Source organism: Erpetoichthys calabaricus, chromosome 7, assembly GCF_900747795.2.
Source record: "Erpetoichthys calabaricus chromosome 7, fErpCal1.3, whole genome shotgun sequence".
In the NCBI taxonomy this organism is placed as follows: domain Eukaryota; kingdom Metazoa; phylum Chordata; class Cladistia; order Polypteriformes; family Polypteridae; genus Erpetoichthys; species Erpetoichthys calabaricus.
In genome coordinates, this window is record NC_041400.2 from 176,513,948 (window position 1) to 176,530,870 (window position 16,923).

The 16,923-nt window shown below is 37.0% G+C and overlaps 1 protein-coding gene across 1 annotated transcript in view; it reads right to left on the reverse strand.

Moving 5' to 3' along the window:
• Positions 1-16,923, reverse strand: part of LOC114654898 (uncharacterized) — a 352,238-nt gene that overhangs the window by 281,181 nt on the left and 54,134 nt on the right. Inside the window, exons 2-3 of the mRNA XM_028805743.2 lie at positions 8,476-8,525; positions 4,092-4,191 (exon numbers count right to left, since the gene is read on the reverse strand). Of these exons, the coding sequence (XP_028661576.1) occupies positions 4,092-4,191; positions 8,476-8,525 (150 nt within the window). The remainder of the gene's footprint in view (positions 1-4,091; positions 4,192-8,475; positions 8,526-16,923) is intronic.

Genomic DNA, 16,923 nt, shown 5'->3' on the forward strand with positions numbered 1-16,923 from the left:
TATATATATATGACAGCAACACTCATAACAATGACAACACAATTACATTGACAATCATGTTACGTTATTTTTAAAATGTTTCCTTTACTTTTTCATAACCTCTTTAACACACTACTTCTCCGCGGGTATTTTGCTAGTATATATATATATATATATATATATATATATATATATATATATATATATAGATTGTCATTTTGTAATCCAGCTGCATTCAATGTATGAAAGGTGCTATATAAATATATACTGTATATTATTATTATTAATGGATCATCATAACTTAATAGTTGTCATTTAATTCACAGGAACAGAGCTGAACTAATTCTCCCAGCAAGCTTCAGAAATGAAAAAGTGAAATGTATGGATAAGGATTTGAGAAATTGTGTATTTAGATGATGTAACAGACACAGACATCATACAGTTTTTGTAATGTTTATTTATATATATTATCACAGCAGACCAGGTGTGTGCTGGTGACAGTGGAGTGATCACCGGCCACTTTATTAGATACACCTTGCTAGCCCCGGGTTGGATCCCCTTTTGCCTTCAGACTGCCGTAATTTTTCATGGCATAGATTCAATAAGGTGCTGGAAACATTCCTTGGGGATTTTGGTCCATATTGACATGACAGCATCATTCAGCTGCTGCAGATTTGTTGGCTGCACATCCATGACGCAAATCTCCCGTTCCACCACTTCCCAAAGGTGCTCTATTGGATTGAGATCTGGTGACTTTGGAGGCAATTTGACTACAGTGAACTCATTGTCATGTTCAAGAAAAAAGTCTGAGATGATCTGGGCTTTGTGACATGGTTTGTTATCCTGCTGAAGGTGGCCGTCAGAAGATGAGTGCATTGTGATCACAAAGGGATGGACATAGTCAGCGACAATACTCAGGCACGCTGTGGCATTTAAATGATGCTCAAATTGGTACTAAGGGGCCTAGAAAATATCCCCCACACCATTACTCCACCATCATCAGCCTGAACCGTTGATACAAGGCAGGATTAATCTGTGCTTTCATGTTGTTGATGCCAAATTCTGACCCTACCATCCAAAATCACAGCAGAAATCAAGACTCATCAGACCAGACAATATTTTTCCAATCTTCTATTGTCCAATTTTGGTGAGCCCATGCAAATTGTAGTCCTCAGTTGTCTGTTCTTATCCGACAGGAGTGGCACCTGGTGTGGTCTCCTGCTGCTGTAACCCATCTGCTTCAAGGTTTAATGTGCTGTGCACTCATGGATGCTCTTCTGAATACCTCAGTTGTAACAAGTGGTTATTTGAGTTGCTGTTGCCTTTCTATCAGCTGGAACCAGTCTCGCCATTTTCCTCTGACCTCTGGCATCAACAAGGCATTTTCACCCAGATAATTGCCACTCAATGGATATTTTCCTTTCTTCTGACCATTCTATGTAAACCCTAGAGATGGCTGTGCATTAAAATCCCAGTAGATCAGCAATTTCTGAAATACTCAGACCAGCCTGTTTGGCACCAATAACCATGCCACGTTCCAAGTCACTTTCTTTCCCATTCTAATGCTTGCTTTAAACTTCTGCAGGTCGTCTTTTGACAATGTCTATATGCTTAAATGCACTGAGCTGCTGACAAGCAATTGGCTGACTAGATATTTGCATTAAAAAAAAGTTGAAAAAGTATTATACCTAATAAAGTGGCCAGAGAGTGTATATTTACATATTATATTCATGTCTAGGCAAGTCCATAAAAATTACTAAATAATAATAGTAAAATCAATCCATCAACTAGTTGTTATGAATTTCATCATTTGATTAAGCCTTTATCATTAATAGTTACTTTCCAGTAAGGGTTCATTGTGGCACTGAATCAGATTTTAGAATTTCTTTTCATATTAAATTTTTTTTATCAGTTATTAGAATGTATTCTGTGGGGTTTTCATGGAGATTTTGTTTTTCCCAGGGCACCACCTTGTGTTGCCATCATCATGGCATGAAAGACATTTACTAGGGTATGTGATTCTGGAAGTTACATGGCTGATGTCATCAATGCGGAGCTATGTTGTATGTGTCACTATCCAAGTTTCTAGATATCAAAGAAAGGGCTGTCTTCGTGCATTTGTTAGTTGTGTTATTAAGAAGTACTGGCTCTGGCTTTTGCTTTGATTCTCAGGATTTAGACATCGATAGTGACTTTCAAAAGGACTGATTTGTGGTCTCAGTTTTCTGCCTGTTTACGTTTTCTTTCCTGATCATCCCTTTACACTTGCTAGCCTTTCATGCACAAGAAGAACTCTAGTTGAGCCCACAATCTTCCTAAAACATTTGTGGCACTGAAAGCATGTCCCATATTTTGTCACCATTTTCAAAATTCTATACCATTAGGGTCCAGCATTAAGCTAAATACTTCTTAATGTTGCATCTTCCCACTGGACTTACTACATTTTAGCCTTGAGGCTTCAAACAGCTATGCTACTTTCTTTTCAGGTTTCTTATGTAGCCCCTCTAAATCTGGTATTTCATTTGGTCCATTGCCGAGCTAGCTATCCTCCTTGAACAAACATAAATCCAGGCATGAATGGCTCTTATACTCTGCTCAAAGCATTCTACAACATAAAAAGTATAGATGAATGAATAATTATCACAGGCTAGAGTAACGTTTGTACTATAGCCATGTACAGCATAGAATCTGTTCAGCAGTTTTATTCCCAGGAGTAGTAGCATATGTTTTGTGTCACAATGCACACAATAATGATGGTTTATTTCAGCAAGGTCCTTTGTCACCTCCTCTACTCTATGCTTTCTGGGTTCTTTTGCTCATATTTTTCATCAGGGTAATAGATGATCTGCCAAAATTTGTATATTAATTTTGAGAGAAAACTGAAAACATGCAGAAATCTAAGTGTTTGATATGAAAACAAAAACCTAAACATATTTTCCCACCTGAAATGAAGACCAAAGGTAAAAAAAAAACTTTTTTTTTATGAATAAGACCATGAAAGGACTTAGACGTTTTGTGTTAACACATACAATGGGAAATGAAGCCAGCACAGTGAGACACATCTACAGTCAGCAGTCAGATAAAAATTATGTAAACCTCCTTTACATGCTATCACAGTATCACAACTGTAAACCTAGAAACAGGGTGTAGAGACAGCTGGATGTAAAGATACAGTATGTCATTTTCCATTTCATTGTGACATATTTTTAAATTGCTTACACAATAATATAATGGTAGTTAGAAATGTCCCTGACAATCAAACTCTGCTCGGCAAAGGACTTGTTGATAAAAGGGTGCCTTAGAAAGCTGAATCTTAATGGATCTACGCGGAAGCCTCAGCAAAAAGATATAAAAAAAACACTAACAATACAGCTTACTGTATCATGTACATGAATTTCAAATTGTAGTTTAGTCTTGAGAAAATCAATAAAAAAAATATAACAACTGTCAGAGGACCGGGGAGGCTGACCAGTAAGGGCAACTGACCCCAGCCCTTCTGGCAGAGCTGCCATAAAACCCGGGCATCCTGTCATTTACTGACTAACCCGGACAGAGCCCCACTAGCAACGACTTGACTACATAGCCCATCCATTTACCATTTGCCTGAGTTTTCCCACTGAAGCACATTTTGTTTTGTTTTTGCTTTTGTCTCCAGACAATGAAAGGGTTGGTGCCCCAAAATTTCTTGTAGTCTTGAAACTGCACCACAGCAACAGATCACTAATATTACAAAAAACAATAGTAATAATAAAAATAGCATACATTTTGGAGCTTCCTATTTTACATAATTTTCAAACAGATAACCAGAAATAACTATCTCAAAAAATAACAGCCAGGTCTAAAGTACTTGATATCTTACAGAATAACAAAATTTGACTGCATCCTTTATTATTGTTCTTACAAAGACAATATTTTACCCACATAACTGTACAGAGAGAACTATAATGAAAGAAATGAGGCATTTCTTTAAAAAAATATTAGTTTTGATGAAGTGCTAATAAACAGTATATAAGCAATACCTTGGGTTTCCATCTCTAAATGTAATGAGTAATATAAAATAATGTGTGTGCTACTTCCGAAGCACGCTTATTTAAAGCTGACCGAGTACTCACCTGTCTTTCTAGCTGCATCACTTGCGCCTTTAATAAGTTCACCCGCTTCTCATCATACTTCTCTCCGCTGCCTTCATTAAGCAGCTGCTGATATTGAGACCTGTGTAGGATATTTTAAATATAACTAAATTTGTATTATAAACTTTAAAAAAATACTGTGTATACGAACTACAACTTTGTACACAATGCAAACTTTTTTCAATATAAAGCAAGCTTTTTTAAAAAAATAAAATAAAAATTAAGTTACATTCATTCTACTTTTACACTAATAATAAAAGAAAATGACACTTAAATTGAATCACAGTTTCAGAAATGAAAATTATAGTATATTTTCAGATCCTATTCACTGGACACAATTACTGTGACTTTATAGTACAGAATGTTACTGACCCTCTCAGAAGACCTTCTCTAATAAAAAAAAAACATGCCAATAAGGACAAAAATATTACTATCCTTCCACTTTTTTTTTTTATAGAAACTCACAATTTTCTCTAATCAAAGATGAAGCTGGCAAGTGCTTGTTTGGTATCTGCCATTTTTAATTTACAATTTAATAGAACAGATACTTTGTTTTCGATTTATGACTATATTACTTTAAAGGAAAAGAAAATGGCATGGCAAAATATTTAGCACTTTTAACCTAATATTTTGTAGCACTCTCTTCGGAAACAATAACTGCAATCAAGCACTTTCTGTAGCTATCAATGACATATTAACTCTTCTCCGCTGGTCATTTTGTCCCACTCTTCTAAAACAAACTGCTCCAGTTCTCTCTGGTTTGGCGGATGCCTTCTCCTAGCTGAGAGCTTCAGCTCTTTCCACCATTCTTCAAAAGGGATTTGCATCAGGACTTAAAGCGAACTACTCCCATGCAGTGTTTTCTTCTCAACCATTCTTGGATGCTTTTTGAAGTATGTTTTGGGGTCTTTATTCTGTTGGAGGACCCATGACCTGCAGCTGAAACACAGATGTATGATATTGGGCCTATATATTTCACTCCAAAACTCCCTGAACGTCTTCGGATTTCATTGTGCTGCACACAATTTGAAGGTACCCAGTGCTAGAGGCAGCAAGGCAACCCCAAAACATCACTGAGCGTCCCCAACTTTTCACAGAAGGGATGGGGTTCTTTTCTTTGAAAAACTTCATTTTGCTTTTTGTGAACACAAAGTTAGTGTCATTTATGAAAAATCTGTTTAAAGGACATTTTTCCCAAATTTTTGTCAACACGCATTTTAGCAAACTGTACTTGAGCTTTTTTGTTGTTCTGTTCTCGAAGTGGAGTTTTTCTAGGATTTCTACCATGAAGCTTATTTTCACTCAACACCAAATGATGTGACTTGAAATGGTTGTACCTTGAGCTTGAAGGTCAGCTTGGATCGGTTTTGAAGTTTTCCTTGTTTTTTTCTACATCACTCAGTCTTTCTCTTCGATTTTGGCTTAATTGCACTCATACAGCCGCATCCAGGAATGTTAGCAGCAGTTCCATCATCTTTGAACATCAAGCCATTTGGACATGGTCTTCTAGCCTTCACCTTAGCTGTGTTTGGCTATTATCTTCTTTCTTACCTTCTCAGACATCTCACTGCTTTTCCTTCTGTTTTCCATACTTAGCACGATGCACACAGGATTTCAAAGCAGCTGAGCGAGTTCATTTCTGCATTTTCATATGAGTAATTATAAGAATTAAGCCACAAAGATACTATTTGAAAGAGGATCACTGCAACACAAGTGCTTCTTATAACTTCTAAAGGCTTACAATAATTTTATCCAGGCCATTTTGGAATTGTTTTATAGAATAAGCATGAATTTAGTTCTTTTCAAACTTTTTTGTTTTGTTTACCTGCAAACCAAAGAAATGCATGGATGGGTGACAAAACATCTTCTAATTCAAATACTTTTAAAGGACATATGGTGCATTAGTTGAATAATATTCAAAGGAACAATGTATTTTAGTCCTATTTGTAAGTGGGAAAAGTATGCCCCATGATTTCAAAGTTGAGGTGCAATAATAAAATTATTGTCATAGCCTTTAGGACCAGGTAAAAAACAACAGTCAAAATGACCACTTTTCTTATTAGAAAGGGATCAGGGAATTCTTTTTTTAAGAGCAAACCAGGAGGGATTGTCAATAAACACTCAGGGCCTAAATACCAAAACAAATATGTGAAAACTGAACATCAAAAATCAAAGGAGAAAACAAAAATAGATGTCAAAAATTCCTAAAGCTAACTCAAGATCCTTAACCCTTGTCACATCCAAAAATGATGGTTTTGTTTGAGACAGTCAAAGCTTGGACATCAAAGTGAATACACAGCCATCTTTTACAACTGATGCATGATACTGTCAGATACTATGCCCACACGTCATCATACACCATGCCAGAGCGACTAGCAACAGACACTGTTACTATGAACAAAATGGCAACCACAATGAAAATAACACAGACAAACATACAACAAAATGGCACCAAAGTGATGTAATAAAAATAAGACAATAACTTTCAAAATTAAAAAGCAACAAAATAGAAATGATGTGATCATAACAACAATATTTAGCTGGTCTGACTGTTCAGACATCCTTCAGTGAAAGCTTTGCATTTCAAATTTAAACCTCTAAAAAACATACAGGATACAATTGGCAAAAAAAAGAAAACAAAAATTAAATTATATACAATAGAGTCCATATTTCTAAAACTGGAATTTTAATAGGATATTGTAGGTAACCAGCTCAAGGGCATACAAGGACTAAGACTAAATGGTATGAACTGAACTGTTTCCTAGTATTTCAAATTACCTGCTTAGTTAGTGATCAATACTGTTAAACAATCCAACAGCAGCATACACTTATTATTTACATTTTATAGCAACTTTTTTTTAACTCTACCTGCAGTTCAAAAGCTTTATTAAGCAAACAGAAGAACTTAGAAGGATAAAAGTACAATGTTGTTTACATGGATATAAAGACATATAATGAATATCAAAGTGGGGGTATTTTTATATTATCTACTGGACTGTGAAAGTATGCCCTGAATGTGAAAGGGTGCCGATGGTGTTAGAATTATTTTTTATCAGTAGACATAACGGCACAGTGGTCAACACTACTGTCTTATGGATCCAGCATCATATGTTTGACTCAATCACCATTTCTGTGGTGTCTGTACATTCTCTCCGTGACTGTTTGGGTTTCCTACCACATTCTAACATGTTAGGTTACCTGATGACTTTAATTTGGACTGTATGTGTATGAAAGACAGCCTTGAGAAGCTCTGGCATCCTATCTAGGAGTGACTTTTTCCTGGTGCTCAATGCTGCTGGAGGAGGCTTCAGTCCTTTTTCCCTTTGTGGACCTAAATTTGATTACTTTTGATAAATTGTGTTTTAAAAAGCTAACAAACCATTTATTTAAAAAATAGTAGGCTTCATGCAAATGTAATACTGTGTATAAATGTACTACTGTACTCTTTTCTCATTTTAAATTATTACCACTACAGAATAAGTCTTACATAAAATTATGTTTTGGTCAGTTTTTTGAAGATGCCTAAAATCCATTTGAGCTTTGTGGTTTTTTTCTTGATGATAAGATGAAGTCATCAAATCTAAATGAGCATCTTCTATGTCTACATCTTGTCACACACGTGTGCATGGGAGGCAGCTAAAGGGCTTGAGTAAGGGCAATTCTGAATCAGACCAGGATGTGGCAGAGTGTACTGATTCTTTTTCTCCCTTTCTTGCAGACCATTCACGAGAGATTCCACCTGGCCCTCTTGATGTCACTTCCGGGTACGAGCCTATGGAGGAAGATCTTGCTGGCTCCGGCCCGTGATGTTGTGTCCGAGCTCGAGCCTATGGCTGATGACCCTTATGAACCCGACTCCTTTGACCTCACTTCCTGTCTTCCCCTTTAAAAGCCTCCACCTTTTCCCTATTCCCTCAGTTCTATTTTGGACTCGGTTTTGTGTACATCAGTGCTGTTTATATTTTTGCAACTTTGCAGCCAGGATACCAAATGTATGGGTGGCTGCCCCAAACCTTACTATGTCTCAGAGTGGAGTTTGTGACAATCTGTATGGACATGAATGCTCCCAAACCCAAGATTATCTTCTTCTGGTGCATGTAGTTATTTGAACACCCAGGTATCTTTTACTGGTGAAGCCAACTAAAGTAACATTAGGGGCCAGTCTTCAGCAGACTTTCTTTGTCGTGGGATGCCACACATTTTCAAGTAGTCATAACTTTATATTCATTGAGCCGTAAAGTGGAATGATGGATTGATTAAGGATATTACACATGTAAAAATAAACATTAAAATAGTATAAAATAATAACATTCTTACATGTTAATTATACATGACATTTACAGCATACAAGTTAAACACAACTTACTTCAAATCTTCAAGATCCTGCTTTAATTTGATGTTTTCCTGATTAAGTTTCTGTAAAGAAAATGTTTGATTATAAAATTAGGCATTCTACAGTCATATTACAGCTGTAAAATTAATTATTTATTAAAATACTAAGAATTGTAATTTTAGAAACAGGAAAGGAAACCCTAGGTGAGAGATCTGGCAATTATGGTAGGTCCTCCATTGGATCTCCTTCGATTATGGTTTTATTTGGCTAAATTTTTACTTTAATATGCAAGTAAAAATGTTTTTCACACAGGAAAATAAAAATATCTTACCCAAAGATATACATATCTTAGTAGTATAATCCTAATTCTAACATGCAGTCAGGAGTATGACTATGCTTCTTCTCCTATGGGGACTATTTACGGGAATACAGAAAGGGATGTGGTCAAAGGAAGAAATCTTCTATCCCATAACACAAAAGGTGTACTGTAGGTTAGGATGATTGGGATGGAGCTTCCTTAATTATAACGTGCAACAAATTATGTTCTCTGAGAAAGGAAATTGACTGTCAGGATTATATTTTTCTGCCTACTGCTAGCTGGAAAATTTAAACCAGATACAAATAAAACTAAATATAATTGATGTTAATGCGACTCACCTAGCGTATCTACAACTATATGAAGAGACAAACCAGTGTAACCAGCACCAACAAAAAGTGTAGCATTAGTTACTTTAAAGTGCAAATTATATACCTGTGTGATCCTAGATGGATCCTAGAAATAGAGAAGCCCCTTAAGATATCACTATATACAGAACCCAGAGAAATTGTTCATGGATAGTCAGTCTATTCAAGTGGTAGCTGATGCAAGATGTGGACCTTGAGGTTATTATTATTGTTATTGTTTCTAATTTGGTTGATACTCTTATCCAAGTTGACTTACAACATTTGAGACATATAATTGGCTAAATTAATTTTGTTTTTTCAATTGGAGTCCAGGCAGATAAAGTGACTTGCTTATGGTCACATGGTGTCAAGAGTCAGGATTTGAACCCACAACCTAAAGTCCAAAGCCTTAACTACAATGCCACAATTCTGTCATTTTCATACAGAGATTGTAGCAAGGTTCTACATAAAGCAATGACTTAAATGAGCACAGATTAGTTAAATGAGGTAAGCTTTTATTGTGTTTAACTTTATTGACATTTGACAATTACGGTAGGTACATGCAGGAACAAGTTAAAAGTAATATTCACACTTCTATTTTTATGTTATTTCTTCTTATTTAAAACTAAAACACAGTACACTACTTGCATACATATCATAGTGATAGATTTTGCTTTCAGGCTATCTCAATTGAATGTATTAGTTTTCTCAATTCATATCTCAAATGACAAGACTATTTTCCCCCTTAAGTTTGATTAAGGCAACTCATTTTAAATATACTGCCTGATCAGATGACAAATGAAATTATTTTTATTTTTCCTTACTCCAGATTCCACATTTGCTACATGCTGCTGCTTTCTTCTCACCAGCATTCACAGTGACAATGTTCATAAGGCTGACGTTCTACCCAGCAAACCACTTTGTGCTCTCCAAGCAGTATTACTTCTGTGGTATACAGTAAATGTGTCATTATATAAAAGATTACATTCCAAAATGTCCTAATTTGATTTAGGGACCAGCACCTATCCTGGCAACATTACACACAAGGTAGGAAACAGCCCTGCACAGGGTGCCATTCCATCACAGTGCTACCTATCTATCTAGTACGGGAGTGCTCAGGTTTGGTCCAGGAGTGTTGCAGTGCTTGAAGATTTTTGCTCCAACCCAAATTCCTAATTAGAAGCCAATTATTGTTATTGACTCAGATATTGCAAAAAGAACATTTTAAGCTTCATTTTTGTTAACTCTCTTCTTAAGATTCCCAAGCCTTAATTGTGTCCTTTAGTGCTAAACTGTTGCTTCTTGTTATCTTAACCAGCTGCCAATTAACAATAAGACCATCAGTTCACTGTATACTGTCTCTTGTTCCCATTTACAACGGGGTGCGTTATGCATGAGGTAATAATAATAATAATAATATAAAATTTTATTTATAATGCGCTTTATACTTTAGCAATCTCAAAGTGCTACAGAGTAAAAATAAAATAATAAAAGAAGAAAATCTATTTATACTTTAACAAAATGTCTTTCTGAAAAGATGAGTTTTTAGATTCCGTTTAAAAACATCAGTCGACTGTGGGGCTCTCAGGTAGTCAGGGAGAGCGTTCCACAGTCTCGGCGCCACAGATGAAAAAGCCCTATCACCCATACTGCGAAGCTTGGTTCTAGGGACTTGGAGAGTGTTAGTGTGTACAGAGCGGAGGGTGCGTGAGGAGGTATGAGGGGTAAGGAGTTCCTGTAAGTAAAGGGGGGCATGTCCATAAATGCACTGATGAGTGAGGAGAACGACCTTGTACTCTATTCTGAGTGGGACAGGGAGCCAGTGAAGGGTTTTCAGGATTGGGGTGATATGGTCATGCTTTCGCACCCTCATCAGGATCCTGGCAACGCTATTCTGAATATACTGGAGTCTCTGAATACTCTTGCCAGGAATCCCGATGAGGAGCGCATTCCAGTAATCCAGCCTGGAGGAGACAAAGGCATGGACGAGCTTCTCTGCATCTGCCAGGGTGAGAGTTGGGTGGAGTTTAGCGATGTTCTTGAGGTGGTAGAAAGAAGACTTACAGAGGTGTTTGATGTGGGTGTCAAAGGTGAGTTGAGGGTCCATTTTAACACCCAAATTGGTGACAGACGTGGAAAGGGGGATGTTTTGGCCAGCGAAAGTGATACTGGTGATGGTAGAAGAGTGGAGATGATGTGATATGCCAACTAAGATGGCTTTGGTTTTGGATCTGTTTAGCTGAAGAAAACTGAGCCTCATCCACGCCTCTATCTCCTCCAGGCAGGTAGTCAATGTAGATAATGGCAGAGGAGCAGAAGAGGAGGTGGGGGTAGTCCTGAGGTAAAGCAGAGTGTCTTCAGCATAGCAATGTAAAGATAAACCATGTCTGCTAATGACATTTCCAAGAGGGAGCATGTAGATGGTGAAAAGGATGGGGCCAAGAACAGAGCCCTGTGGGACACCACAGGTGACGTTGTGGGTATGAGATTTTGCACTGCCCAGGGCGACATGCTCAGTTCTGCCGGTCAGGTAAGATGTGAACCAATTGTGAACATTTCCTGAGAGTCCAATGGTGTATTTCAGGCGGTGAAGGAGGATGTTGTGGTCTATTGTGTCAAAAGCAGCTGTCAGGTCAAAGGAGGATGAGTAAAGAAGGGGAACCAGTATCTGCTGTCATCAGAAGGTCATTGGTGACCCTGACCAGGGCTGTTTCGGTGCTATGGCCAGGGCGGAAACCAGACTGAAACCTTTCAAACAGATCATTCAGTTTGAGGTGATCATGAAGTTGTGCTGCAACTGTTTTTTCCAGAACTTTAGAAAGAAATGGAAGATTGGAGATGGGTCTATAATTGGAGAGAACTTCAGGATCCAGGGTGGGTTTTTTCAGTAGAGGTCTGATGACAGCAGTTTTTAGTGAAGAAGGAATACGGCCAACCAGGAGGGACTGGTTTATGATCCTGGTGATAAGTGGAGAGATGTCTGTTTTAATAAAATATTTGAAGGAAAAAAATGAAAGAGGACAGGTCTGAAATTTACTAATTTGCTCTGGTTCACAATTCATTTTGAAGATATCATTGTAAACAAAAAAAATCTACAGTATACAGTGAGACTGAACTGACATGGCAGAATGAAACACTAACAAACCATAAAATTACACAATTCTGCAATCAGTAAGGATCAGCCTCTAATTAAGCAATTGGGTTTGAACAAAAAAATGCAACCACTGTGGCCCCGTAGGACCATACTTGAAAACCCATGATCTAGCATATTAGAAACAATTATGACATCATATGGAAAACTATTAACTTTGATTTGCTCTAATATTGGCTTATACCATAAGAACATCAATTTAGCACTATTTTGTCCTCTTATAAATCATGTAAAGTTCGTTAAATCATGGAGGTTTTTCTGTAAATTAACATTTGGACCCATATATAGTGCCCTCTGAAATGTTTGGAACAAGAACACATTTTTCCTTGATTTACCCCTCTGCTCCACAGTTTAAAATTACAAATCAAACAATTCAGGTGCGATTAAAGTGTACATTGCAGACATTAATTTAAGGGTGTTTATATACATTTTGGTCACACTATGTAGAAATGACAAAATTTTTTTGTACAAACCCCCACCCTACCCCCGACCCATTTTCTGTGCTGGCAGTTGCTACAAACATTATGGTGCTCTATCCCAAATGATATGGTGGGCACTGTAATTTCACTGCTGTGCTTTTCATACAAGTGACATTCTTGTTCCAATAATACTTTGTTAAGAAAAGGACCTGCTTTAAAGAAAAACTCATTGGTTAAATATAATCAGACCTGAATATAAACCAATCAACTAATGCATAATACCTTTTTTGAAGAAGACAAAAGTCACAGATTATACCAAACTCTAAATATTGTAATCAAGGGCTCTTTCCTCAGTATTTCATAAGCAGGGGAAAATGTATGAAAAAAAAGATGTCTCACTTAATTGGGCCATTATATTGAATAAAAAATCAACAACAGAGAGGAACACTTGAAATATTTTTGAGAAGCAATCATTTAATTTCATTATATGCCACAACTAATCAAATAACAGGCCAAAGAATTTAGCCCAGTAGTAAAGTCTAGTATAAAATTCAAAGTACATCTCTTCATGCTGGGGGTTTGTAAGGAAGACAAAGTTACTGATGTCCTTTTTATAACCCCTACCGAGTTCTCACAAGCAGAAAAAACAAGTCTTGCTGGAAACTAACCGTGACAAAAGATTCCTTAAAAGACATCTGGCTTCACAAATGCACAGTGTCTGAACTGTGGGAAAGAAATTACAGCAGAGCCTCTAAACCAGATGGAGAATATGCAAGGCTGGCTGTTTTTTCTATAATAATAATGCATTCTTTAATTACATTTCAAGAATAGAAATTTCCAAATTTTGGGAAGGTAGCACCTGTTGATTTTAAGAGGCTTTTTTCTTTACTTTATCCATCCATTTTTGTGCAAAAAGATTACTTTCACACCATTGTGAAAGATGTTTAAGATGGTAGCACTTCAGTATAATCCTAACATAGCTCTAGAAGTGTGATTGGTGGCTTTAGTTTTCATTACAATCTGAAACAAAATACTGAAGGATCAGACACCTTAGAATTACTGCTGCAACACTTAAAGGCACATGCAATAATACTAGACCATCAGCTAGAGTATACCCCAACTTGCTGTGAAGTGGAAAAGACTGACCCCTGCATAGTGCAGTTACACCACCGCTGTCACCAAAATAGTCTGCCATTCTTATGACTTGTAGCAGACATTAGACTAGATAATGCATTTTAAGGACTACTCACATCCTTCTCCAATATGCTTGAGATTTCTCCTACTACTTGGCGACAACTTTAACAGTACATGCTTGAAATTCATGTGTTACTCACAAAAAAGCCTCCTTACTTGCTCTACTTGTTCTTTCTACAGTCTCTGACGTTCAAATTCTTCACAACTAAAAACATTTCTAATTACAGTATCTCCATATTTTTTGAAGATAGCTTTTGCCTTGCCCACTCATGTCATTTTTATACTTGAATGGTACGAATATGAATTCAGTAACTTTTTTCATCCATTTCAGCTTGCTGTTAGGGAATAAACCTTGATACCAGATTCTTGTTCACATTAATTCAGTACACTTTGGCGATTGTATACAAAGGCTTTCAGGACCCCAACAAGTATATAATAAACTAGCCGCCCCCTACGGCTCCGCCCGTGTAGTAGTGAAACAGGACAGACAGTGAGGAGGGCCCTGCCCAGCACCCTATTCCTGACATCACGCTTCCTCCTCCCCTCGGCCCACAGCCTCTGTCTCAGATAAGCATGAATATATCACTTCTGCAAGCAAACTATGATACTTAGCGTGATGAGAGAAGTCGCAAAATCAACCGGAATGTTCAAACAAATTATAGAAAAAAAACAGATCTAAATCCGTTATGTAGTTCTCTCTTTCACTAGCTAAGAGGAGGGACCCGCCCTCCTCCCCTCGGCCTGCTGCGTGTCTCTCAGATTCACACAAATCTGCACCGCAAGCAAAATATGATACATAGCGGAATGAGAGAAGTCGCAAAAGCAACCGGAATGTTCAAGCAAATTACTGAAAAAAAATAAACCCCGATCTAAATCCGTTAAGTAGTTCTCTCGTGAAAAGCGGACAGACATACAGACAGACAGGCATTGGATTTTATATATATATATATATATATATATATATATATATAGATAGATAGATAGATAGATAGATAGATAGATAGATAGATAGATAGATAGATAGATAGATAGATAGATAGATAGATAGATAGATAGATAGATAGATAGATAGATAGATAGATAGATAGATAGATAGATAGATAGATAGATAGATAGATAGAGAAAGAGAGAGAGAGAGATATTTAACAAAGACATTCAAGGAGAATGTCATGCAAGAGTCTAGTCCTTCACTGTAATCACAGATATGCTAACAATTCTTTGCTAGACAAAGCTTTTACAGATATGGCATGAATATATAAGGGCATCTTTAGCATATAGATAGTTGCTTGCAAATAGTAGGCAAACACATGTTCTTAAAAGGTAAAGTAGGTTGAACTATATATTAATAATTGGAAATACTGTATTCATGATACTTTCCTAGAGGAGCGTCTGCATACTTTAAAGCACATAGATAAAAGTCAGTATAAAAGCCTTTGTTACATCTTATACCACTACTTCAATGATAACAGTAAGTCAGCTAGAACTCTTACAACTAATCACTTATTTAAAACAGTTAGAAAAACTTTCTCAGCCTAACAGGATTTTCTCCAATATTGTTCCAGAGTTGCACATTCCCTTTAAATAGTCCATTATAAGGTGTTTTCCCAGCACAGGAACTTCTTTCAGGAACAAGGGACTTTTTAGAGACTCGGGAACTTTTGTAGCTGATTTGTTGACCACAAGCACTGGCACCATCTTACAAACCAGTTAGCAGTTTGGACTTTGAAGAGTTATCGGTGAAGATGGAGCACCACACTTTGCACTGCATCACTCTTCATAATCACCTCCCTGGTGCACCATGCCTTGCGCTGCATCAAAGCAATAATCTCTGCCGTGAACTCTTAATCGTGCCACATAAGTACCACATCACTCTTCATAGCCACCCCTCTGGTTCGTCGCAACATGCACTGCAATGAAGCAATAATCTCCCTCATGAACTCCCATGTGAACCTCACTTTGTACAACATCACTCTTCTTTGCACATCACACATTTTGCAAAGTTCCTGAGGTGGGGAAAAGGGTCCATAGTGGCGTCATCTACAAATCACAAAAAGTCCTTTGTTAATACATGATTCCCATATAACAATAAAATATAATGCCAGCCTCATGTGATCAGGGAGCGTTTCAGGGGTTCTGATTAAGTATGTAAGATTAGGAAGAACTGGTGTGTAACTTAGTTATTAACTTCCTTCCTCACTTTCAACATTGAATGGACAAAAACATTTAGGAGAACACCTGATGCCACTTCCAGTCCAACAAGAGAATTCCCACCTCTTTCACCTCCACAACTATATAAACGATTGCCAAACCAAACGTCACGTACAACCAGACCATGCCAGAAACAGAGCTAACCTCGTCAAGAGCCTTTCTCCCACCACAGTCCAACAAGTCCTTGTATTTTTGTGGTTGTTTTTTCCTTTGGCATGTAGCAATTAAATGGGACATCCAACATGGACCCCAACACTTTATCAGTGTGTGTCTCTTGTCATAATAATGACTTTGAAAGGAAATGTGTAGATCTTCAAAATCATTTGGAAATTCCAGTCAAATTTTCACACAACAGCTCCAGCTTTAGCAGCTCCTGAATAAATATTAGGACAGTGAAGTAAAAAATATCCCTTTGATCAAAAAACATCATTTCACTCTACAACATTAAATCATATAGAAAGGAAAAAATCTGAAACAAAGGTAATGTTAGACAGATAGATAATGCTTTATTTGCCCCCAAGGGGAAATTAAAATTTCACAAAAGCTCCAAAAAACAAATAAAATAATTATGATAAAAGCAAACTACAACAGCCCTCCCCAAATCCGAACACACATAAAAAATTATGGCTTGGATAACAAAGAGCAACTACTGTCAATATAGGCTTGTAGGTGGCAGTAAGATCTGGTCAGACCTGCTCGGATTCTGCCATAGGTTTATATTTAACAATACTAATATTTGGATAGAGAAATGTCCACAAAAAGAATAGGCCTAATAGGCCTTGATTCATTGTTTAAAGTTACCAGCATTAAGAATGATTCATCAAAAAGACATTGGTACAGAGTGAA